This window comes from Rhopalosiphum padi, chromosome 3 (genome assembly GCF_020882245.1).
Source record: "Rhopalosiphum padi isolate XX-2018 chromosome 3, ASM2088224v1, whole genome shotgun sequence".
In the NCBI taxonomy this organism is placed as follows: Eukaryota; Metazoa; Arthropoda; class Insecta; order Hemiptera; family Aphididae; genus Rhopalosiphum; species Rhopalosiphum padi.
The window spans coordinates 71071648-71096656 of NC_083599.1; the positions used below are offsets into that span (position 1 = coordinate 71071648).

Below are 25009 nucleotides of genomic sequence, written 5' to 3' on the forward strand. Positions count from 1 at the left end.
TTAATAAGTAATTTAATATTTATTTTAAGTTTAATATTGTATATATGTTACCGGAAAAGATGACATTCAGTCAGTGTTGACAATGACTAGTCAATAACGATAAGGCCTGATTTAGTAAGGAATTAACGTCAATATCTAGTCATTTATGACAATTCCTAATGAAAGAAGGCATTGATGATAATATTAAAAATCGAATAATATATTATATTATTTATGAGCTATTTAGGATAAATCATAATCTTAAATTCTTAATCTTTATAATAATAATAATATATTATAAATCTTTATTGTTACACGGTAGACTGTTATGACACTTAGAGTTACATAATCTAGTAGATGCACGACAAGCACATCTATTGGTTTTACACTGTGTTTTACAGTGGCATCTCGTAAAACCTTGGGATCCAGAAATGCTGTTAAAGGCAGCTGCTTCACGGAGAGTTATTTCTCCTCCCTCTTTCAATTTGCTTACAACCGTTTCAAGATCTAGAAGCTTCTCCTTGCATGTGTTGATTTCTGTCCTGGTATACTTATGTTTCAGAAATCCATTTTCTGTACCTATAAAAATAATAATAATAAATAGTAAAAAAAAATAATATAATAAAATATTAAATTATATTAAGTTGTTTAAAATAATTATACAATTTATGCTTACATAATTTATATAAATTATCTTTCACATCAGTTATAACTGCCAATACATTTCGTGGAGAGCTACGAGCTCGGTCAACATCAGGAATAGAGATACGCACAGATGTTCCTACTTCAAGTTCAGGGTATTTTGAATTAGATGTTTTTACCATTTTTTTCGCTTGTTTCTCTAAACATTTAACAGATAATGCTCGTTCGTGTTGAATTTTCTGCTGTCGTTGATTAACTATAAAATTATTTATATTAAAATAAAATATACACTATAGTAGACATTAATTTTATTGTTTCGTACTAAGTTCTGAGTTATTTTCAGTTCCTGGTTCATTTTCTTCAACTTGTGTAGTATGACATTGTTCAGAGTCCAGTGAATCTGAACCAAGATGGTCATTCTGAGCTTCACAAACTTGTAAAATATTCTCAATATCTTCTTCAGATTGTAAGCAGTCTATTTCATCCATAGGTAAACCTATTGACGCTACGCCTAATCGAGCTGAACATCCAAACATTGCCTCATACGGTGATCTTCCAATACCTAAAAATGTTATCTTATTAAATGTATAAAGGTAATATTATGTTTTTTACGATTGCGCGTGAAATTAGATGCGAAGTTGCCAACTTTTTATTAAAATTTAAAAAAATTATTATCATTGAAAAAATTATAAAAAAATTTGTTATTAATTGTCGTATATGTTGCTATTTTATTTATTTCTAATAACATAATAGACGTGCGTTATACGAAAATTAATCAGTCAAAAATAGTACAAAAAGTTACAAATAGTACAAATATTATAAGAAATATAATTATTTAAATAATTCTTACCTGAATGAAAAGCGCGATTTTTTCGGAACTGTATAAATTTTAATCCAGACGGCCAATCACTACTTTTGTTCTCGGCCATCCATGTAGCCAACATATCCTCCACATCTCGATTGGCGCGTTCGACAGAGCCCTGGCTCTGACTATGTCGAGGTTTCCCATGAACAATTTTTACATCACCCCACATAGCATGAAGTTCGTTTATAGTATTATTAACAAACTCTCTTCCATTGTCTGAGTGCAGTATGGCTGGTGCTCCAAATGTTGTATAAATATCTAGTAAATTATGTGCAACTTCTTCCGCACGTTTTGTTTTTAATGGTTTAAGTACAACGAACTTTGTTAGATGGTCTTGGTAATTCATTATAAATCGGAAATCATTTACGCTCTGTGATTGCATATCTATTAAATCCAGTTGAGCACGTGAGTTGTATGCCGAATGTAAAATAGGTTTTGATACAAGCCCTCTTTTTGGATTTGAAGATTTTTTATGGCAATCAGAACATAGACTTAAATAAACCATTATTGTTTCCTTTGTCACATTCGCGTATTTTAATTTAAGTTCAGCCATCATTCGGTCTCGGCCTCCGTGACCGATTGCTGTATGTATAGAATGAATTATATCAAACAACTCTTCATTTTTTACATAATAACGCACACCCTCTGACGCATTGGTTATAGTCTTAATAAGACGATCTTTACCGTTGATAATAAGAATATCGTACTTACGAACATTCCTATAGTCTTTCGTACATTTTTTTACTCCAACCGTAGATAGTGTAATTTTAGATTTTTTTATTTCTTTGATTCGTTCACAATATTCTTCATTATTCAAAAAAAAATTGTTGTCGTTACGTTTCGATTCAATTAATAATAGAATTGCATTATCAAATTGTATGCGCATTTCATTTAAATCCATTTTTAAGGAGATTGTTGAAAAAAATAACAATGTTATTAGTTAATGCACAAACAGTACTGTACAGTGTACAGTCACTTTGGGTTAGAATTGTTGGATGTGACCATAACGATACCTACGATAGTTCTGTATAGTCAATTTTATTATAAGTTATAAGCAATAAAAACGATAACATAAAACAGGATAAGTAATAAGTAATAATATAGATAGCTATGTTCCATAATCAGATCGATTACCGATAAAGCGCGGTGTCGATATTCGACATATTATTTATTTTCGATGTTCGGATTTATAACATTGCCTAATATAATACGGAAATGTTGATAAAACTACGAAATATCCAACATTGTCTAATCTTTTCAGCCATTGTCAACAATGACTAGGATATGCCGACAATTCCTGAATTTTCATCTATTCCGGTAACATATACACTATACAGACTGTTTTCTTTTTGAATATGTGTTTAAGTTTTTTTTTTACCTAACCTTGTAAAAAATATAAATTTGTTTTCATTATATATTTATACAATGATCTATTGTAAAATTTAGTTTTTTTTTTTAATTTAATTTAGTTTTAGCTTAGTGTTTAATAGAATCACCAGTAAACTTTTTAATATTAATCACAAAATAAGAGTTATCCAGGGTAGGTGCATTATAATAAAAACATTATTTGAAAACCACATAGATGTACATAATATATTAAATTAGAAGGTCAAATTATATTCATTCAAAAGGTTTTACTCCAGTTTTTAAACAATTTTGTTTAAAAAAAAATCCTAGTTAAAGGTATTTTAAAATAGATTATAAGATAGGTAGCTCCAAGATTATTATTTTTTAAATAAGGTACTTTTAAAAATGTTTGGAAATCATAGGTAATCTTTAGAAATCTTTGGAAATCATAGAAAATCTTAGGAAATCTTAGGAAATCTGCAATCTGGTGTACAAAAAGTTGTATAGTGGTTTACCCTCTGGGCATATACGTTTATACTTATTGTCGTATATATGTGCAACGATACCGCGGCCAATTATTAATATTATATTATCTATATCAGATATCGCCGTCGGTCGTTGGGTCGTTGCATAACATTTTATTTATATTCGTTTTCGCGAGTTTAATGATACCCCCGGACCCCCGACTCTATCGCGCCTGGTCATTACCGCACGGCAATGACCTCAGTGCTTGTGGCGGCGTCAACCATCTCGGTCGGTACGCGCGCTCGTCCGCCGTGCGATCGGTTTTTTTTTATATTGATATTGTGTGCGTGATCGCCGTGAATTATATTTATTGGATTTCGAACGTCTTTTGCGCTAGTGCTACGAGCTGTTCGTCCGCCGTACGCACCGTGTTTCTATTAAATTTTAATTTTCAACATGTCTGAAAAAGCGACGTTTATTGAAAGTTCTCGATGAAAACTTTTGATAATTCGTGATAGTTACAAATATTTTTTAGCGTGTAAGTCAAAATCAGAATTATCGCATTGGCGATGTTGTTTAATTACTTGTTAAGTAGTTATATACACAAATAAAACTGAAGAAATAATAGACAATGAATTACACAAAAATGTACATAATCATGTGCTATCACCAAAAAAAGTAAATCGACAAATAGTGAATAATGCATGTAAGCGAAAAGCAATTGACGATTTATTCGACCAAAAAAAAATAATACTTGAGGAATTAGGACAAAATTCTGCCGACTGTTTAAATTTTGATGATACCGAAATTCATAAAATCATTTTTCGAACACCAATCCTTTTGGCGCGTTTCAGCCGGGTCAATGGCCATCACAACGCAAGTGACAGTCCGGTCATCACACTTGTCTATTTCCCTCCCGAGTGGTCAAGCTGTGATCGCCGCGAACTTGTCGACGCGTCAACTTTGTCGCGCCATCTTCACACCTTTTTATGACTTTCGTCAAACCGGTCGACCTGTGTGTTGCCACGGTAGGCTTTACGCACTGTATCCGTGTGCCCGGGTTCTTATGTCTGGTGACACCTAAAAAACACGTGTTTTTTCACACACGCTAAGTTCGCGTTCTTATTCAGTTGTATTACTTTTATTTATTATTGTTGCGGCGTGTGCGAACCGATATAATTGTGATTTGTATGTCATATTTTGATATTCAACGTGCGATCGCATTTTTATCCATTTATCGGCCAAGTACCATTTTCGGATGTTGTAATATATATACGGCAGTGTTTGGCGAGTTCCTTATAAAAAGGAATTTGTTCCGTTCCTCGTTCTTTTTAATAAAATAGGAATTCGTTCCGTTCCTTGTTCCTTAAAAAAAAAAGGAATTCGTTCCTGTGTCGTTCCTTTAAAAAATGAACGAGTTCCTTTTTAGTTCCAAATAAAATAAAAATTATTACTTAATCATACATTTTTTTTATTCATAGATATACTTTGGTGCTTTACTTTTTAATTATACTTATACATACCTATAAGTACATTTTTATAATTTACTAATTAGTAAATACCAAATACTGACTATTGAGTACGGAGTATCAGAGTACCTACTACCTACCTGGTAGATACCTAATGACTAAAGATTAACTTTAACGATTAAGTTCGATAACGATTAACGATCACAAATAATAAATATTGGCAATATTGAATATTCACACTAAGAAAATAAATATTTTAATTTATATTATTTACATATCTGTGTAAATTGGAACTCGAAAGGAACGAATAATATTTCGTAATTTTTCCTTGAAAAAAAGATCTCGTTCTTTTTTAATAAAAAGGAATCCGTTCCTTCCAAACACTGATATACGGTAATCGCTGCGACCGTATTATTTATATATATTTGTTATAATATTATATTGCTACGTCGTCAAATCAATCCTAATATAACAATGAAAATCGCCAACTCGGACCCGGGAAGTTAGATCGACACCGCTACCGGAAATCAGGTTTATTTTTTTATATCGTATTATACCCTTTTTTGCCTTAAAGTTAAATTAATTATTTATGTTATAATTTATTGTAAAACTCATATGGCTGTAATTATTTATATGTTATTATTATTATTATTTTGGGGCCCCGTATTATTATAATATTATATTTGTAACACTTTGCGACAGTGTCATATTTTTATATATTTATATTGAGAATTCGCAACTAATTTATTATCATAATAATTTGTTATTAATTTTGGTAACCTTTTATCTTGTCCACGCGAGTCGCGGCAAACAACTGCCCATACATCGCAAGATTTGTCGCGGCGACCAAACAATCATGAAAAATATTTATGCAGCCCGTAAATCTTTGCTGCCGAACCTGCCGAAAAATATTGAAGAGGTACATTTAGCTATCAACAATATGGACATTAAGACTACTTCCGAAGAACAATTTTTACTCGTTAATGATGATAGTTACGAGTATATTTAATTAATATTTGAAATTTTAAAATTAAATGCAATGCTAACTTAATATTAACCAAGAATTTTAAATTTATCAAAGCTAAATAAATACAATTTGATTCATGAATAAACTATACAATTTTCAATTAAAAACATAAATTTTTGGACATCTAATTGGTAATAAGATTAATATTAGATTAAAACATAACCCAAATCAAAGTAATCTATTACTTAATTACGTTTATACTGATGGCTGAACTTATAACAATTTTTTATTACTTTTAATATTAATAATGTGTAAATTTAGGTACCTAATATTCAAATTAATGTAGGATGTAGGTATTAATTCTGGACTAATCTTCTAAATTAGATCTGGTTATATATTGACATTAATTCTACTCAACCAATTTAAAATATGTACATTAATATCTATTCTATAAGAAATTATTTATTTTTTAAGAAAATGTTTGTTACAATTACAATTTTGTGTAATAATTATTTCTGAAGTTTGAAAATAATATCCACTAGTTCCAAGTTGGATAATAATATAAGCCAGTAATAAACTTGGACTCTGGTCTCTAACAGATAGAACGGACTAGACGATCCATACGATGCTCTCTCTCTTCTTTCTCTAATATAAATTAGTTCCTTCTCACTAAACTAGGTCTAATGTTTCATTCCACAACACCAACTATGGTAGAAATAACCCCATTTATGTATGATGCATATTCGAGCATGATGCAACTATGTCATGAATAGGCATTCGCATGAAAAGTTCTAAGTTTGCCCAGGCAAAGAATTTTATTTCTTAAATAAGAGCCATATTTTATTATATATTACCAAATAGAATGTAATTATTTTTGATCAAACATTTTATGTGATCTGTTGTCTATGAAATAAATTATAAAAAAAGAAATAATATTTGCTTAAGCAAAAAAAAAACATTATTTTACCTATTATTACAAAAACACTTAACTGGAAACATTGTTTTAAATTTAAACAACAAAAATAAAATTTTAATTTAAATTTACTTTAGAAATTCAAATCAATCAATCATTATCAAAATAGTATTATAATATATAAAAACTAAAATCAAATAAATAATAATTCACAAAGTATTGCAATAATATTATTATAATTTTTAATTATTCCAAAAAATCAGTGCTATAAATATATTTGAAAAACAGATCTTATGTATTCTTCACAATGTCATCTTGGCTGGTGTCACATAGTAATTTCAAACTAAAATAGAAAAAAATATCATTTTAACTAAAGTTATAATATTGATAGAAAATACAAACAATAAATATAATTATTTAATAATATATTTTAATTTATTATTTACTTGGTCATCTAAAAAAATTGTAACAACAAGTTAAAATATTTTTATTTTTATTTTTAAATCTAAGTTCAAAACATAAAACTTACTGTTTTAAACAATCTTCTTTTATCTATTTTTTAAGTGTGTTTTTCAGTTTAATGAGTGCTATCATACAAAATCTTAACAATAAAGAAAAACTATCTCTGCGTGCATCTACATGCATAACACTAGTATCTATTGGTATAGCGTCAACATGTTTCCATGCCGTAAAAACATAGTCCACAACAGCACACCATTGTTTGCAACCAACCAAGAATGTTATTGACAAATGTCTGGGGAAAGAAATTATAACAGTTACATTGCAATTTATAAAATATGTTAAACTAGCAATAATTTACTAAAATTTTACCTGAAAGGCTACTAAATAAATTACCAACTCGTTTGTAGTCTTGGGAGAGACTTTCACTCTGCGTTTTAAAAATGACTGGTATATATTACGGTTTAAATAATATAGATGTTTGTCGATGTAATCAAAAGGCTGTTAATAAAAATATATTAGAAAATACATGATTAGAATTTATATAAAATCAATTAAATTATATTATTAAATTTAAATTTAAAACCTATGACATTAATGATGTCTTTATGATATTCGACATTATCATAGGCTTTTTTTAAAAAAAAATAAACTATAAAACAAATGAATTGATCATACAATTAAAATATTAAAGAATTTAATAGTTATACATTTCAATGTTGCAATTTTATAATTTAAATTAGCTTTAAATAATAAGAGAAAAATATATAATATTAATTAACTTATATTTTAATTATTATTAACATAATAACAAATATAAATAACAAATATATAACAAATATTAATAATAATAATATTAGGTATATCATAAAAACCTCAATTTTTTCCGTGAAAGAAAGTTTAAGCATTGAACGCAATGGCGTTGGTAATTTTATTTTATCAGAGCTCTTCATTTTAGTATCGCTTAAAAATTGGTTTATACCTAAAATAGAATTTGAAAAAATTAATATTAACATATATTTTTTTTTTAAAACAATATACTTTGTTGAGCTCCATCTAATGATAATTTGCCAAATTCTGTTGATAAATTATCTAGTTCACGTGTATTCTTCAAATAGGTGTCTAAATTGGGATTGTTGTCCATTTACAATATATCATCTTCAATAATTGTTAATAAAACTAAAACAAAATATAACCACTAATATTACCATTATTATTTTCATTAAAAATGTATATTAATATAAATATAAATACAAACATTTTTTAATTATGACTAATCAGTAGGTACCTAAATGCTAAAGTAGGTGCCTACCAATTTATACATAGTATACTTGTCTAAACAAGTAACTGTGTAAGTATAGGTAGGTAGTTATTTAAAATTTATTTAACTATTAAATAATTATTTTTAGTTTCCAATTTATTTATTTTTTATTTTGTTAACTTTTGTAACCCTTCACAAACAGTTTTTTGTGTTAAATGGTATTGTACTTTAGGAATAGTTACATTTTTTTTTTTTATTAATTGGTGAGAAAATGTATGTTTGATCTGAAATAATGGACTTTGATTTTGGCATAACGTTTGATGTAACTGTTTCATATTTGTCATTAGATGCACATGTCATATCTAAAGTATAATTTATTAATGAACACTAACTACGATGTGATTTCTTACCCCAGTCAATTATTTTACTAGGTACCAGCATATGTTAAATCTTCAGATGATACATTTAATTCATCTATTTGATCGTTAAAAGTAGCAACTTCCACATTTTCCATATCACTATCCTCTTAAATATTTTTGTCATATTTAGTAATGTTATCAATTAATTCTAGAATCAATTTTTTTTACAAAAGTTATATTTTTTTGTCAATGTAAATTAAAATTATAGCCAATAATAAACCTATATAGATAATATCATAATTATATGAATTCACTAGAGGTTTTATTCGATTACCTATAATTCCCAAAACCTGATCATTGATACTCAATATAGTTTGGGAATACTTTCCTCCACTGGCTCCACTAGTTTTATATCGTTCAACCTATATTTAATTATTAAACAACATAATTATAATTTTGTTTAAAATATTATAAATCAAATTAAGTTATACTTTATCATTTCTACTTTCATTTTTTGCTGTTTATTTAAATGTTCAAAAATGTTCTTGTTTTCATCAATGGTTTTATCGCCAATTGTTTGATAAAGGTTATATCTTTTTAAAATATTTAACCATATTTTTTTAAGTTGAAATGAACGAATAGTTAACTAATGAACATGAAATAACATAAATACAAATACAAGAGTCCTCAAAAGTTTTTATAATAGCTGTTATATAAAAAAAATGTGGGCACCGTTGTTTTTATAAGTATTTAAATTTTAAATTTTTACAAAATCTAAAAATTATCAAACTTTTGTTGTCAAAAATGTATAAAATATTCAATTTTTAAAATTAAAAACAATGTTGCTCATAAATAGTTTATACTGTACTTAACATTTTTGATCGTATAGTAATTTTACTAACTACAATTGCTGATTTTTCTTCAGTAGTGATGTCTTTTTATTATTTTATACATTGAAACCTATATTTGAAACAATGGTGGTTATCCTAAGTATTATTTATTTTATTATTATGGTCTTCTACAAAAATAATAAAATCAATATTATAATATGACTGACAAATTAGTAATTACAGTATTTCAAATGTCAATTGCTAGCCAAAAACAAATTCATGAAAATCGTGAGTACATAAAATGTTTGATTGATATAACTCTTTATTCTGGACGTCAAGGTATCTCTCTTCGTGGACACAAAGAAAATAAAGAATCCATTAATAAGGTTAATAATAAATTATTAAAATTCAGTTTTAGATCATTACTGGTGATAATTAAATTTTAAATTTATAATTATACACTACTTATTTTTTGTTATTTTATGTCAAAATACAATCCAGGTTCAGTAAAAAATTCAAAAATAATTTAATTAACCATACTAATTGGTTAATTCAAAACGATCTTATGTGATCTTATGTGTGCTTCAAAAATAAAAGAAACAATTATTAATAAAATAAAAAATGCTGGGATGTTTAGTATCCAATGTGATGAAGAAATGAATAATTATCTACATAATATAAAAAAGTTCTTTGTTTATAATATTCTAGTTGACACCATGAAAAACAACTGGCAATATGTATTCGGTATCAAAAAGTAGTAGTTCGGTAGTAAAAAACTTAAGTGTAAGCACACAATTTGTTGACTTTGTAAACGTTTCTAAAAAACAAGATGCAGATGCTTTAGTTTAAGCTTTACTCGATTTTATCCATACATCAAATTTGAGTGAAATTCTTATAATAGGACAGTCCGGGGGGTGAACCCCAAAACCCCTGTATATGTGCCTGATTATACCAAATATTCTATATGACAATACGGGACATACAGAAACATTTTAAGTGATCTGTTGTCCATGATATAAATTATAAAAAAAGAAATAATATTTGCTTAAGAAAAAAAACATTATTTCACTTATTATTACAAAAACATTTTAATAGAAACATTGTTTTAAATTTAAATAACAAAAATAAAATTTAAATTTACTTTAGAATTCAAATCAATCAATCATTATCAAAAAATTATTATAACATTATATAAATATAAAATCAAGTAAATAATAATACACAAAGTAATTTACAATAAAATTATTATAATTTTTAATTATTCTAGAAAATCAATACTATAAATATATTTGAAACAACATTTCTTGGATATTCTTCACAATGTCATCTTGGCTGGTGTCGCATAGTAATTTCAAACTAAAATAAAAAAATATCATTTTAAGTAAAGTTATAATATTTATAGAAAATACAAACAATAAATATAATTATTTAATAATATATTTTAATTTATTATTTACTTTGTCATCTACAATAATTGTAACAAAAAGTTAAAATATTTTTATTTTTAAATCTAAGTTCAAAACATAAAACTCACTTTTTAAAACAATGTTCTTTTTTCTCTTTGCTAAATGTGTTTTTCAGTTTAATGAGTGCTATCATACAATATTTTAACAATAAACAAAAACAATTTCTGCGTGCTCGTTCATGCATAAGACTAGTATCTATTGGCATATTGTCCACATGTTTCCATGCCATAAAAACGTAGTCCACAACAGTAGACCATTGTTTGCAACCAACTAAGAACTTACCATGATCATTGACAAATGTCTGGGGAAAGAAATTATAACAGTTACATTGCAATTTATAAAATATGTTAAACTAGCAATAATTTACTAAAAATTTACTAAAAATTTACCTGAAAGGCTACTAAATGAATTATCAACTCGTTTGTAGTCTTTGGAGAGACTTTCACTCTGCGTCTTAAAAATGACTGGTATATATTACGGTTTAAATAATATAGATGTTTGTCGATGTAATCAAAAGACTGTTAATAAAAATATATTAGAAAATACATGATTAGAATTTATATAAAATCAATTAAATTATATTATTAAATTTAAATTTAAAACCTATGACATTAATGATGTCTTTATGATATTCGACATTATCATAGGCTTTTTTTTAAAAAAAATAAACTATAAAACAAATGAATTGATCATACAATTAAAATATTAAAGAATTTAATAGTTATACATTTCAATGTTGCAATTTTATAAGTGAAATTATCTTTAAATAATAAGAGAAAAATATATAATATTAATTAACTTATAATTTATATTTTAATTATTATTAACATATAACAAATATTAATAATAATAATTTTAGGTATATCATACAAACCTCAATTTTTTCCACGGAATAAATTTTAAGCATTGGACGCAAAATAGAACTACGTGGTGTTGGTAATTTTATTTTACCAGAGCTCTTCATTTTAATATTGTCTAATAATTGGTTATTATCTAAAAAAGAATTTGAAAAATTTAATATGAACATACATTTTTTTTTATAATGCCATACTTTGTTGAGCTTCAGCCAATGATAATTTGCCAAATTTTGTTGATAAATTATCTAGTTCACGTGTATTCTTCAAATGGGTGTCTGAATTGGGATTGGTGTCCATTTTCAATATATCCTCCAATAATTTTTAATAAAAATAAAACTAAAACAAAATATAAGCACTATTATTACCACTATTATTGTCATTAAAAATACATATTGATATAGCTGTCAAAATAAATTATATATTTACCTATAGTTAATTTATATAATGAATTTAATCAAGGTTGAGATATTTAAAACATCTTAATAAAATTGAATTTTTATTTTGTTGCAACAATAAATAAATAAATTTATGTTGTTTAGTAAAGAAATTTATACAATTTAGTATAGAATATTAAATAATTATTTGTTTTATTTTTAAATTTCATATAAATCATTCATATTTTAGATTTAAGTAGGTATTTTTGATTTTACTAATTTTAATTATAAAATGTATAGTTAAGTTATATCAGCTAATATAAGCTTAAAGCGTAAAAACTAATCTAAGGCCATCACAAAATACCTTTCTTAATTTACCTTTAATTTATAGAAGTGGTTCCTTCAAATTCTGATACAAATTCATCAATATCACATACAATTATCATACCCGAAGAAAAAAATAAACATAAAGTTATTTCTACAGAGATTGCACATAATAAATTATTTGAAACAAAAACGGTATCGACTAGTGATGAGGACTATTATTCAGCTATGGAAGGGAACAGAACTAATTGCAATAAAGTAGACACCATAAACATACATTTTACTGATCTTGGTACATGGCCTTTAAATATTACAGATACACAAAGAACATATTTAGTGAAAATGAGGTACAATTATTCTGAAATTCATGATTTTAGAAATTCGGAAAGAGACGGTAGAAATGTTAAGTCTGACTGGTTTTTTAAGATACTTATGAATGGAAAAAAATTAAAAAGAACATGGCTCAGCTATTCTTTATATAAAAATGCACTTTTTTGTGTACCTTGTAAATTGTTTACTAAAATAGAAAACTCATCCAAAATATCAAAATTAGCATATACTGGCTTAACAAATTGGAAAAAAGCTACGGAAAAAATTCCATTACATGAAAATTCACCAATACATAAAAAAAATGTGTGTTCTTGGACTTCATTGGAAATAGCATTGAATCACTGCGAGGGTATTGACACAGAATTGCAAAATTCTATAAGAAAAGAAGAAGGTCACTGGAAATCCGTTTTATTGGCAATTATAGACATTATAATGCATCTAGCAATGGACGGAAGTGCGTTTCGAGGATCTAATGAAATTATTTCTAGTGTGGGAACATCAAACCGAAGTGGAAAGTTTTTAAATTTAGTTAATCTAGTGTCACATTATCATGAACCATTATCAAAACATATTGAAAGACATAAAAAAGGTGGTCTTTCTTATTTTTTTCGTGGTATTCAAGATGAGTTTCTAGAGATAATGGCAAAAAGAGTTAAAGATGAAATTCTTTCAAAAATAATAGAGGCGAAATATTATTCTATACTATTCGATTGTACACCAGACATTGCACACCAAGAACAAATGACCCAAGTTATTCGCTATGTTATACAAAACAACCAGAATGAATGCGAAATCATAGAAAGTTTTTTAAAGTTTGTGCGTGTGTACAACAAAACTGGTGAATCATTAACAGAAGATATATTAGATTGTTTAACAAAAGATAATTTTAGAATATCTGATTGTAGAGGACAATCATTTGATAACGGGTCAAATATGAGTGAAAAATTAAAGGAGTCCAAGCACGAATTATTGAAATAAATAATCTTGCAAGATTCATCCCATGCTCAGCTCACTCCTTAAATTTAATTGGTGTTAATTGTGCAAAAAGTATACCTAAAGTAGAAACATTTTTCGGCATCACACAGAAATTATTTAATTTCTTTTCAAGTTCAACGCAAAGATGGGATATTCTAATGAATAATTTAAAGTTGTCAAAGGGTATAGTACAACAAGGTGGTCAGCTAAACATCGTGCAATAAAATCATTAAATACTCAACTGGATATGGTTTTTAAAAGCTTTGACGTTCTAAAACAAGAAAAATTATCAGAAGAAACAAAATTTGATGCAGATAATTTGATAAGATCACTTAAAAGTTTTTCTTTCATTTGTATGCTTACCGTTTGGGAAAAAATTCTCAGTGCAATTGACAGAATTAATATAATTTTACAAAAACCAAAATTAACAATTGATGTAGCTGTCAAACATCTGCAAAGTCTCCTTAAAATATTAGAAAACTTTCGAGAGCAAGGTATAAATGAGGCTTTATTGAATTCAAAGAATAAAGCTGAAGTATTAGGCATAGAAACGGAATTTCTAAAAGTCAGATTACGAAAAAAGAAACTTTTACCCGGAGAAATAGCAGAAGATGAGTTTTGTAACATAAGTGAAGAAAATAAATTTTTAATAATGATTAAAAATGTTATTGACAATATCTTAATAGGACTACGTCAAAGATTTAAATCAATGGAAAATATTGCTCAAGATTTTTCATTTTTAGATCCAACAATAATTTATTCTTGGCCTATGGAAAACTTGAAAAGAGCAGGAGTCGATTTATGCAATAAATATGAAAACGACCTCAACAAAATTGAATTCATTTCAGAACTAGAGAGCTTTAAAGACCATGTTTACAACATAGATGACGATTTAAAAAGAGCAACATTTTTTGAAATGTTGAATTTTATTTATAAAAATAAACTTCAAAGTGCATATCCAAATATATCTTACAATGCCAGTTACTTCAGCTTCGTGTGAACGAACCTTTAGTAAATTGAAATTAATAAAAACATATTTAAGATCTACTACGGAGCAAGCTAGACTTAATCACTTATCTATTTTATCCATAGAAAATAAAATTGCAAGACAAATCAATTATGAAGACGTAATTAATGATTTCGCTGCAAAAAAAGCTAGAAAAGTTAATTTTTGAATTTTCAGAGTATAATTTTTTTACCTAATTTAAGTAATCAAGAGATTTTTATTTATGTTTTTGTTTTTATATTTTTTAATGGTTTTTAAATATAATATTGACTATGATCTATAATATAATATATGTTAAGACAACGATTTAAATAAAAAATATTTGTAATATAAAAATATACTTTTGATTTGTACCTGCTTAAAAATTTTGTTTTGTGTTGACAATCCGCAAACCCTGACCCTCGTAGCTAATACTATGTAAGGGCGCTACATTTTTATTAGCCCCGGGCGTCAAATGTCTTAGATCCGGCACTGGGTACAGATATGATATTGTTCTCGACAAATGGTCTACACAATTAATAAGTAATAACGATAAACGAATGAACAGATTGGTACGTTAAATAACTTAGATCACAAGGATAGCTGCAGGCAACTGTAGCTGAAGCCGAACATAAGTGTCACGTATTTACGTTTCGCTGTATCATCTGCTGAACGCCGGCTGATAACGCGACTAAATAATATACCTAATCATAATATAACGTTCGATGGCGCACGCGCGCTAATGCGATTAACTCGGTTAGACGAGGGAATGCAAGTGAAATGTGAATGCACCCATTGCACCCAATACTATAAGCATGAGTATTGAGTACCTATGTGCATCCGCCATTTTGTGTGCAACAAAATGTTTAATATGATACTCATAATTAGAACCCGGATGCACTAAAAATCATTGAAAAATACTTTAAAAAATGCATTTTACCGCAAAATGCCATTAAAAAATGACTTATAAATTGTTATTTAATTACTGTTTTATGGGTAATTTGTAATATTTTAATTTTATTAAAAAAAAAAACTGAAAATCAAAAAATTTGACTTGAGACTAGCGATGATGGATGTTTTAGAACGGTTTCCTTGTCTTCTAAAATACTTGAAATCGTTTCCATTGCAGTATAACCATAATTTTTTTTTTTATATTTCTAATTTTTTCTTTGTTGTTTCTCCATAATTGCTTATATTATTTAAAATACAAGTTTTGACATTATTTACGATACCAACTACCTCAACATACTATATTATAATATTATTAATATTATACTCGTACATTGCACAAAGATGCATTAAAAACAAAAAAATGACCAAAAAGTACTAAAATATGTTCTAAAAATGAAAAATATTGAAATATTAAAAAAAAGCAAAATAATGCAAAATAAAAATTCCTATAGATGGTATTAAATAAAATTAAGATTCTTCGTTTAGGTACCCGTTAAACATAAATTATAGTTTCCTGGAAAAGAATAAGAACCTGCAGCTGTCTAATATGGCCAATATAGGTACAAATAAAGTGGTGGTGTTTGAGGAGCATAGACTAGTAGAAAGTAATCACCTCTTCCTGGTCAACCAGTTTATCAGATAAATCATTCCGTGTGATTGTCCCATATTCCTTATTATATTATTACGTTTGTATGCAGCCGTACGGCGTACACGAGAAATCGTTTCCGAACGTTGACGGTAGCGCGTCCCTGCATTTAGATTCTGCGTTTATTTGAAAACGTCATTAGAAAAAATGACAATTCGAAATAGTTAGATGCACAAACCAATTTTTAATTTGCATTAGGCAAATTAATGATTTAAATAATGATTATATTATAAATTATATCATAGTTTTCGATATCGATACGTAAAATTCAGTATTTACTTACCAGCAATGGCGGCGGCGGCGGCTGTCGAAAACTGTATATAGGTATTCGGGACGGCTGTGACCAGGGCAATGATGACTGATGACAATGAGCAGTGGCGGGTATGTTTGGCGTCTGAGGGTGTCCTTGTAGCTTATCCAATTGATCATGTGGCGCAGGCAACCATCGTTATTATATAGGTACGGGTACAATGTTGCAATTTTTTTTAAAACTACGTCTGGCAACGTCGCATCAGTTTTGGTGAAATCGTCTCACAAACAGGTAAAATAAACCTTTTAAATCTTTTGTTAAGAATTTGGAGGATCAAAAAGACTGATTCACTAGTGCCAACAAAATTTCTAAATAGTACTGTCGAAGGCCGATTAGTAATTCCTCCGACATTAATACATAATATTTTACTATAAATATTTTTATTTTTATTTTTCGGAAATATGATGAAACTAATGAAAGGGACGGATCCCCCGTATTGTTTACAGTACTTTCGAAATATTTCTATATGAATAGGTATTGGGTTATAAATTATTTTTTGTGAAAGGGTAGATAGTATTTGTACTAATTCTGTAGGCCTACGTTTTTAAACCCCTCAGGCCTCCCTTTTCCACAACATTAATCCTTATGAATCGAGTTTATTTCGGCAGTCAACAGATGCAGGGCCGTCCCAAGGTTTTTCGGGGCCAGGGGCAAATTAATTTGGGGGCCCTTTGACCATAATAATAAAATACTCACTGAGAATAACAAAATGTTTATAAACGTTATTTTTCCAAACCTTAACCAATCAAGCTCATTTAAATTCGTGTACCTATAGCATTACATACTTACATAATAGAATTTAATATTATTCATATTATTTATATCAATATTATTCAATACATTATTAGCAATGTATTACCATGTATACAAAAAACTAAAATTTATTCCTAGATATAAATATTCAAAGAAAATATTAACTTGGATGTTTATAGGATTAAATAAATAGATAAGGTAGATTAAGAAAATTAAAAAAAATGTTCATATATTATTTTATTATTTTAAATAAAATATTAAAATGTATATCAGAACACCTTTTTCCTAGCTTTTTTTTCAGCAAAGCTGTCAATAATATCATCATAATCTAGGGTCTTTGCCAACTTGTGTTCGATGGAGAGAAGTATTAAATGATTTAAGTGGTTTTCTGCTGTAGTTGAACGTAAATAACTTTTTATTAATTTCAGTTTACTGAAAGATCTTTCTCCCGTTGACACAGACGTGGGAATGGTAGAAAGTATTCGAAGACAAATACATATTTGAGGTAGTATATTTTGAAGTCCTTTCTTATATATTTGATTAAGAATAGAAATCGATGCAATTTCGCTATCGTTAAAAATAATTGTTGATACTTTGTGTATTTTGAAATAAATTCGTAGTTCCTCTTTTAATACATTAGCACACACGTCATTAGGATATACACTTGAAATTATATTAGCTTGTGCTTTGAAATATTCAGCACTTGGTTCTTCTGTATCTGGTGGATTAATTATTGAAGAAAATGTGTTTGTTATTTTCTCCATAGTTGCTTGAATACCATAAATATCTGATAAAAGCCTATCTAATGCGGTTACAAACACTTCAACTTTAAATTTGTTTTCAATATCATGGAAAGGCTGTTCATCTGAAATATCATCATGAAAATGTTTTTTTCTTCGAACTCTTGAAGTTATCTTAAATTCTGTCGTTAAATTCAAAGTGGAAGCTACTGATTTCGACTCCAGTAATAAATCATTCCAAGAGTCTTTTATCTGTTGAATTTCTGTAGCTAATTGTTGAAAATGCATTGAACTTTCATCTATGGAAGTTTTTTTGCTCTGAAGAATTTTATTTCGATCATCAATACACTGAAGAACCTTGTACCAGATAGTTGTTAACAATATAAATTCAAAGGAATGTAACCATGAAATCAGACCAACTGCTTCAGCATGATTATCTGCAGGTAGATTAATTTCATTTTTAACACGAACAAGTGAATTTAGAATACCGGAATAATTTTTAGATAATGGACGAACAGCATCAATTCTGGCACTCCATCTAGTAGCTGATATTGAATGTAGTGAAAGACCAGCAGTTTCTTGAAGTATCTTCCATCTTGATGGACTACAAGAAAAAAAGTTGTATAGCTTTTGAATGTTTCCAAAAAATGTTTTTACTTCTAGGCTGGTTTCCATTGCATGTACTCCACATAGATTTAAAGAGTGAGCACTACATGGTGAAAACAAAGCTTGAGGATACTTCTCTATTATTTTACTTTTCACGCCGTTGTATTTGCCAGACATATTTGCTGCATTATCATAACCTTGGCCCCTGCATAGTGCTAAATCTAAATTGCATTCAACTAAAATTTCTTCTATTTTGTTTGCAATATCAGCTCCTGTTTTTTTTTCATAGTCAACCATTGTTAGAAATCGTTCTTGTATATCCCAAGTTCCAGCATTTTCAAAAACATATCTTATAACGAATACCAATTGTTCCTTGTGTGACACATCTGGAGTACCGTCTACAATAATTGAATAATATTGACATATTTTTATTTCTTCAATAATTTTTTGTTGAACTTTTTTGGCACAAATTTCCAAAAACTCATTTTGACTTCGTGGAGATAGATAGTGAGCAGACATTTTTTTACCACTGTCTTTATATTCCTTAATAGTGTCCAAATGATTTTTCATTGTTTCGCTGTAATGACTAACTAATTTTGCAGTTGAAATAAAAAGTCCACAGTCATCATGATCGATCGTTGAGTGTATGCCTCTAAATGGCAAATTATTTTCTGCTAAAAACAATGTGATATCTACTACTATCCGAAGGAGTTTTCTCCATTTTTCTTTCTCTGTGTTAATAGAAACTTGCAAATCTTTGTCGATCCCTTTCCTACCATTTATTGCTTCTACCAAGTCCTTCCATAATAAATATCTTTCTATGTGCTTCGTATTCCCTTCGTGGTTATCGATCTTGTCATACAGTTTTCTCCAATTATTTTCAATACCATTTCTACATAAACCCGATGGCTCAAATTCATCATCTCTTAAAAAAAGACAACACGGAAAGCAAAATAAAGCATTTTTTAGTGTACTCCATACAAGCCAGTCGCGTTTTACTGTTTCTTTATTAGGTAAGGTTTTTTGTAAAAGTGAAATCGGAAAAGAGCGATTCTCATGTTCATCATGGGGAAACTTTGATGGCATAGTAGGTGGACCAACTGCAGCTAAATAGTCGCGATCTGACAAACTAAGTTTTTTCCAAGTTGCTGGATCGTTACTTAATTTAAACATTTCGTCAGATTGTTTGTTATAATTGGCTTCAATAATGCCTTTGGAACAAAATATATTACTGTCAATAACATTTTTATCTAATTCCTTTACACTTTCATTCTCGTTCATTGGTATACATTTAACTACCTCATTATTTTGTGTGTTAATAACGTTTTCATTAATTTCTTTTGGATATGGAACAACTGTATCATCAATTTTACTTTTTATGGACTCTCCTACATGAATATTTACGGTTTTTTCATTTTCTAATACTTTGGGGTCATCAATATCACATTGTTGCTCGTTTATATCATTTTGAGCCAAGTTCCTACTTGACGTACACCAACCGAAATCATGTAAATTACGTTTTCCTTTATCTTCTTTAAGTTTTTTTTCATTTTTTGCCTTCTTCTTCGCAGCACCCGATAAATACACACGCTTCATTATTTTTTTTATTATTAACAACTCTAAAGTCACACAACATAAGTAGTGTAAGTAAATTATATTAATTTAATTAATTGTTTTAAATAAATTATTAGAAATTAAATTAAGTAATCGAATGCGGTAAACGGAAAAAAAGTCTCCCGTTTAAATAATATAATAGGATATATTTTATTCAATTATAAACCACATATATAAATTAATACATTTTTATATTTTTTAAATAATATTATTATAATATTTTATAATATGTTTTTTTCTACCAGTCCGCCACTGGAAAATGCTATGAAATATTTAGATAACAAGTAAAAAAAAATTTAAAAACATTTATCTTCAATAAATTTAACATGTAATTATGAATGTAAATAGGTATAACCGTATTAGGGTATAATTTAGTATTATTCTATAAGTACAGGTAGATATAATGATACAGACTATAGCTTAATGTCCCAATACGAAGATAGACTACTTTAAAGACTAATAGAAATATTAAAAATTAATCATTTTAATAAAAATAAAGAATAATATGTACATATTTCAATCAATTATTACTTACTAATATTGGTGTTTCTGCTAATCGCTATTTACTGTGCTAGTAATAAATTTATAAAAATACAGGGACACTGTGGTAGTGTGGTACACATCGACTGTCGAGTAATTAGCAACCGAATGGTGCGGCCGTGTAGGTTGTGGTTTACTATACAGAATAGTCAATTCTACAATGTATCGGTTATAGGTTTTTGTCTAAAAATATCGAGTGCTGCGTGCACCATCGCCTATCGTAGCAAATCAAGTATCGTTATCGCGATCTATCCACATTATACTACACACATATACTATACACATTATACTAATATATTAAAATATTATTAAGTAGAAACGACGGCATAGACGAGCGGTGCGGTGGAGGAGATTGTTTTGACTACGTGACTGGACGTCATGCTCTTACTCGCGCATTGTATGACTGTATAAGACAGTAATAAATTATATTTTAATTTTATTTTAAGTATTAATATTATGTGGATGACGCAAAGCAGATTATTTTTGTCTCAATAACGGTGGTCGGTGATAGTTCTTTGTTTTTAATTATTATACATCAAGACTTTTTGGGGGCCCCCTAAAAATATTACAACAATGGGGCCTGGGGCAAAATGGTCCCATTGCCCCCCCCTCTGAACGGCCCTGAACAGATGTTTAATAATATTATACATAGTGTAAAATGAAGTATAAAATAAATATATACAGTATTATTTACTGTTTAAATATTTTGGCCTTCAGACTATTGCCTAAATGGGCTAAAATTCTAAATGTTAAGGTACGTGTCAATGAGTTACACTGCAAAAAAAATCGGTAGCAATATAAATTAACAGTAGTTATTTAAAGATTGTATGTGTACTAGTGCTTAGTCCAGAAACTAAGCAATAAGATATAATATTTTTATAGAGCAGAAATTGGCTCAAGAAATTTAATCGAATTCTGTCATTCTAGTTCTCCAAACTGGGATTATAAAACGCAGAACATTGATTGATTCTGTGCTTATTTAAGTAATATTTAGTGTTGATATTTGATATTTTAACATTATATGAATCACTAATTTTCAGAAAATATAAAATTAAATATTTTAAGGGAACACAAAAAACTGTCTAATATACAAGACTTGGGAAAAGATAGTTGTCTATGTGAAAGAGTCACGTTACTATAAGCCTTTTAAAAACAAAATTAACTTGATATTTTCTAAAAATAATTAAGAATGTGATGATGGGAGCAATTTTGAAAAAGTAGAAATGTCCTGTTTTAGCAATTAGTGATTCATATATTTTTAAATAGGTAAGTGATTTGTAATATTATTTTTTTTACTTGATGAAAGTATAGAAATATGTTATAATTTATTAATACATTTATTTTATATATATTTCATGTTCGTGGCTTTTTTTTTATTTTTCATAAGCTTAAGAGCGCTAACAGCGGTAAACATACCAACAGCGCTTTGAGCAAGAATACTAACTTGCTCCCTCTCCCTAGATCCGACACTTGTTTTAAATATTTATCGATAATTGTTCTAAAAAAAAATTATAAGCCATATTTTATTTAATAACTACTGGATAACAACATTTTCTTATGATACCTATTAATTAACATATTTTTATATATAAAGGAAAAACTTCTATAGGCTATAAGCCTATAACTATTAAATAATTATTTTTAGTTTCCAATTTATTTATTTTTTATTTTGTTAACTTTTGTAACCCTTCACAAACAGTTTTTTGTGTTAAATGGTATTGTACTTTAGGAATAGTTACATTTTTTTTTTTTATTAATTGGTGAGAAAATGTATGTTTGATCTGAAATAATGGACTTTGATTTTGGCATAACGTTTGATGTAACTGTTTCATATTTGTCATTAGATGCACATGTCATATCTAAAGTATAATTTATTAATGAACTCTAACTACCATGTGATTTCTTACCCCAGTCAATTATTTTACTAGGTACCAGCATATGTTAAATCTTCAGATAATACATTTAATTCATCTATTTGATCGTTAAAAGTAGCAACTTCCACATTTTCCATATCACTATCCTCTTAAATATTTTTGTCATATTTAGTAATGTTATCAATAATTTTCTAGAATCAATTTTTTTTACAAAAGGTATATTTTTTTGTCAATGTAAATTAAAATTATAGCCAATAATAAACCTATATAGATAATATCTTAATTATATGAATTCACTAGAGGTTCTATTCGATTACCTATAATTCCCAAAACCTGATCATTGATACTCGATATAGTTTGGGAATACTTTCCTCCACTGGCTCCACTAGTTTTATATCGTTCAACCTACATTTATTTATTAAACAACATAATTATAATTTTGTTTAAAATATTATAAATCAAATTAAGTTATACTTTATCATTTCTACTTTCATTTTTTGCTGTTTATTTAAATGTTCAAAAATGTTCTTGTTTTCATCAATGGTTTTATCGCCAATTGTTTGATGAAGGTTATATCTTTTTTAAATATTTAACCATATTTTTTTAAGTTGAAATGAACGAATAGTTAACTAATGAACATGAAATAACATAAATACAAATACAAGAGTCTTCAAAAGTTTTTATAATAGCTGTTATATAAAAAAAATGTGGGCACCGTTGTTTTTATAAATATTTAAATTTTAAATTTTTACAAAATCTAAAAATTATCAAACTTTTGTTGTCAAAAATGTATAAAATATTCAATTTTTAAAATTAAAAACAATGTTGCTCATAAATAGTTTATACTGTACTTAACATTTTTGATCGTATAGTAATTTTACTAACTACAATTGCTGATTTTTCTTCAGTAGTGATGTCTTTTTATTATTTTATACATTGAAACCTATATTTGAAACAATGGTGGTTATCCTAAGTATTATTTATTTTATTATTATGGTCTTCTACAAAAATAATAAAATCAATATTATAATATGACTGACAAATTAGTAATTACAGTATTTCAAATGTCAATTGCTAGCCAAAAACAAATTCATGAAAATCGTGAGTACATAAAATGTTTGATTGATATAACTCTTTATTCTGGACGTCAAGGTATCTCTCTTCGTGGACACAAAGAAAATAAAGAATCCATTAATAAGGTTAATAATAAATTATTAAAATTCAGTTTTAGATCATTACTGGTGATAATTAAATTTTAAATTTATAATTATACACTACTTACTTTTTGTTATTTAATGTCAAAATACAATCCAGGTTCAGTAAAAAATTCAAAAATAATTTAATTAACCATACTAATTGGTTAATTCAAAACGATCTTATGTGATCTTATGTGTGCTTCAAAAATAAAAGAAACAATTATTAATAAAATAAAAAATGCTGGGATGTTTAGTATCCAATGTGATGAAGAAATGAATAATTATCTACATAATATAAAAAAGTTCTCTGTTTATAATATTCTAGTTGACACCAACTGGCATTATGTATTCGGTATCCAAAAAACTTAAGTGTAAGCGAACGATTTGTTGAATTTGTAAATGTTTCTAAAAAACAAGATGCAGATTCTTTAGTTAAAGCTTTACTTGATTTTATCCATACATCAAATTTGAGTGAAATTCATATAATAGGACAGTCTTATGATGATGTAGCTGTTATGTCAAGTTCACAGGATGGAGTTCAAAGTAAATTGAGGCAAAATCATCCACCAGCATCAAAAGTTATTTATATTCATTGTAGGGCACATAAATTGAATCTTGTTATCGACTTATTGTTGATATGGGCAAACATTTATAAATATACATTTTGTTATATTTCATTTTATCTACATTTGATTAATTTGTATAATAATTAATAATTTTGTAGAACGCTAAAAGTTTGTTTAATGGATTACAGGCTTTGTATGACCATTTTTCTTATCCAACTACTAGTACCAAATTAATTGAAATTCAAAATAAATTAAATTTTAAAAAAAACCAAAATTTGTCAACTTAGCGATACACGTTGGATTTGCCGTTTAAAGAGTTGTGATGCTGTATTAAACAATTTTGAGG

At 27.6% G+C, this 25009-nt stretch overlaps 7 protein-coding genes across 8 annotated transcripts; 2 read left to right on the forward strand and 5 right to left on the reverse strand.

Annotated features, from left to right (window-relative positions):
• Window positions 1-274: 274 nt before the first annotated feature.
• Window positions 275-1169, reverse strand: LOC132925565 (uncharacterized). Its single transcript, XM_060989954.1, has 3 exons — window positions 944-1169; window positions 656-877; window positions 275-558 (listed from the first exon to the last, which is right to left on the reverse strand). Exons 1-3 carry the CDS (start codon window positions 1155-1157, stop codon window positions 275-277), a joined length of 720 nt encoding a protein of 239 aa, XP_060845937.1. The 5' UTR covers window positions 1158-1169.
• A 23-nt stretch (window positions 1170-1192) lies between these two features.
• LOC132925566 (KRAB-A domain-containing protein 2-like) lies at window positions 1193-1882 on the reverse strand. The gene is made up of 2 exons (XM_060989956.1): window positions 1472-1882; window positions 1193-1266 (listed from the first exon to the last, which is right to left on the reverse strand). The coding sequence occupies exons 1-2, from the start codon at window positions 1866-1868 to the stop codon at window positions 1193-1195; spliced, it is 471 nt and encodes a 156-aa protein (XP_060845939.1). The 5' UTR covers window positions 1869-1882.
• Window positions 1883-7466: 5584 nt separating this feature from the next.
• On the reverse strand, window positions 7467-8280 carry LOC132925567 (uncharacterized). Its single transcript, XM_060989957.1, has 3 exons — window positions 8148-8280; window positions 7982-8088; window positions 7467-7607 (listed from the first exon to the last, which is right to left on the reverse strand). The coding sequence occupies exons 1-3, from the start codon at window positions 8248-8250 to the stop codon at window positions 7467-7469; spliced, it is 351 nt and encodes a 116-aa protein (XP_060845940.1). The 5' UTR covers window positions 8251-8280.
• A 2345-nt stretch (window positions 8281-10625) lies between these two features.
• LOC132927606 (uncharacterized) lies at window positions 10626-17459 on the reverse strand. Of its 2 annotated transcripts, none has more exons than XM_060992166.1 (6): window positions 16748-17459; window positions 12074-12215; window positions 11897-12015; window positions 11412-11540; window positions 11091-11323; window positions 10626-10912 (listed from the first exon to the last, which is right to left on the reverse strand). In XM_060992166.1, the coding sequence occupies exons 2-6, from the start codon at window positions 12174-12176 to the stop codon at window positions 10834-10836; spliced, it is 663 nt and encodes a 220-aa protein (XP_060848149.1). In that variant the 5' UTR covers window positions 12177-12215; window positions 16748-17459; the 3' UTR covers window positions 10626-10833. The 2 variants fall into 2 exon arrangements, with proteins under 2 accessions (XP_060848149.1, XP_060848150.1); XM_060992167.1 differs by lacking the exon at window positions 16748-17459 and adding an exon at window positions 16432-16656.
• Window positions 12806-13885, forward strand: LOC132925568 (zinc finger MYM-type protein 1-like). Its single transcript, XM_060989958.1, has one exon. The coding sequence runs from the start codon at window positions 12806-12808 to the stop codon at window positions 13883-13885; it is 1080 nt and encodes a 359-aa protein (XP_060845941.1).
• On the forward strand, window positions 14130-14882 carry LOC132925569 (uncharacterized). Its single transcript, XM_060989959.1, has one exon. The coding sequence runs from the start codon at window positions 14130-14132 to the stop codon at window positions 14880-14882; it is 753 nt and encodes a 250-aa protein (XP_060845942.1).
• A 337-nt stretch (window positions 17460-17796) lies between the features above and the next one.
• Window positions 17797-23038, reverse strand: LOC132925570 (zinc finger MYM-type protein 1-like). Its single transcript, XM_060989960.1, has 4 exons — window positions 22960-23038; window positions 19401-20492; window positions 18121-19271; window positions 17797-18054 (listed from the first exon to the last, which is right to left on the reverse strand). The coding sequence occupies exons 1-4, from the start codon at window positions 23036-23038 to the stop codon at window positions 17797-17799; spliced, it is 2580 nt and encodes an 859-aa protein (XP_060845943.1).
• Window positions 23039-25009: the final 1971 nt, after the last annotated feature.

What these genes read in the sequence shown, in the direction of transcription:
- LOC132925565 (XM_060989954.1), bottom strand. Translation starts at nt 1,157, where the DNA reads ATGTTTGGATGTTCAGCTCGATTAGGCGTAGCGTCAATAGGTTTACCT. An exon ending in TGAAAATAACTCAGAACTTA is followed by an intron (nt 878 to 943) that starts GTACGAAACAAT and finishes ATAATTTTATAG; the next exon opens with TTAATCAACGACAGCAGAAA. An exon ending in AGATAATTTATATAAATTAT is followed by an intron (nt 559 to 655) that starts GTAAGCATAAAT and finishes TTATTTTTATAG; the next exon opens with GTACAGAAAATGGATTTCTG.
- LOC132925566 (XM_060989956.1), bottom strand. Translation starts at nt 1,868, where the DNA reads ATGCAATCACAGAGCGTAAATGATTTCCGATTTATAATGAATTACCAA. An exon ending in AAATCGCGCTTTTCATTCAG is followed by an intron (nt 1,267 to 1,471) that starts GTAAGAATTATT and finishes TTTAATAAAAAG; the next exon opens with TTGGCAACTTCGCATCTAAT.
- LOC132925567 (XM_060989957.1), bottom strand. Translation starts at nt 8,250, where the DNA reads ATGGACAACAATCCCAATTTAGACACCTATTTGAAGAATACACGTGAA. An exon ending in ATTAGATGGAGCTCAACAAA is followed by an intron (nt 8,089 to 8,147) that starts GTATATTGTTTT and finishes ATTCTATTTTAG; the next exon opens with GTATAAACCAATTTTTAAGC. An exon ending in CTTTCACGGAAAAAATTGAG is followed by an intron (nt 7,608 to 7,981) that starts GTTTTTATGATA and finishes TTTTATTAACAG; the next exon opens with CCTTTTGATTACATCGACAA.
- LOC132927606 (XM_060992166.1), bottom strand. Translation starts at nt 12,176, where the DNA reads ATGGACACCAATCCCAATTCAGACACCCATTTGAAGAATACACGTGAA. An exon ending in ATTGGCTGAAGCTCAACAAA is followed by an intron (nt 12,016 to 12,073) that starts GTATGGCATTAT and finishes ATTCTTTTTTAG; the next exon opens with ATAATAACCAATTATTAGAC. An exon ending in ATTCCGTGGAAAAAATTGAG is followed by an intron (nt 11,541 to 11,896) that starts GTTTGTATGATA and finishes TTTTATTAACAG; the next exon opens with TCTTTTGATTACATCGACAA.
- LOC132925568 (XM_060989958.1), top strand. Translation starts at nt 12,806, where the DNA reads ATGGAAGGGAACAGAACTAATTGCAATAAAGTAGACACCATAAACATA.
- LOC132925569 (XM_060989959.1), top strand. Translation starts at nt 14,130, where the DNA reads ATGGTTTTTAAAAGCTTTGACGTTCTAAAACAAGAAAAATTATCAGAA.
- LOC132925570 (XM_060989960.1), bottom strand. Translation starts at nt 23,038, where the DNA reads ATGGAAAATGTGGAAGTTGCTACTTTTAACGATCAAATAGATGAATTA. An exon ending in TAAGGAATATAAAGACAGTG is followed by an intron (nt 19,272 to 19,400) that starts GTAAAAAAATGT and finishes CAATTATTGTAG; the next exon opens with ACGGTACTCCAGATGTGTCA. An exon ending in TTTATTTCAAAATACACAAA is followed by an intron (nt 18,055 to 18,120) that starts GTATCAACAATT and finishes CAAATATATAAG; the next exon opens with AAAGGACTTCAAAATATACT.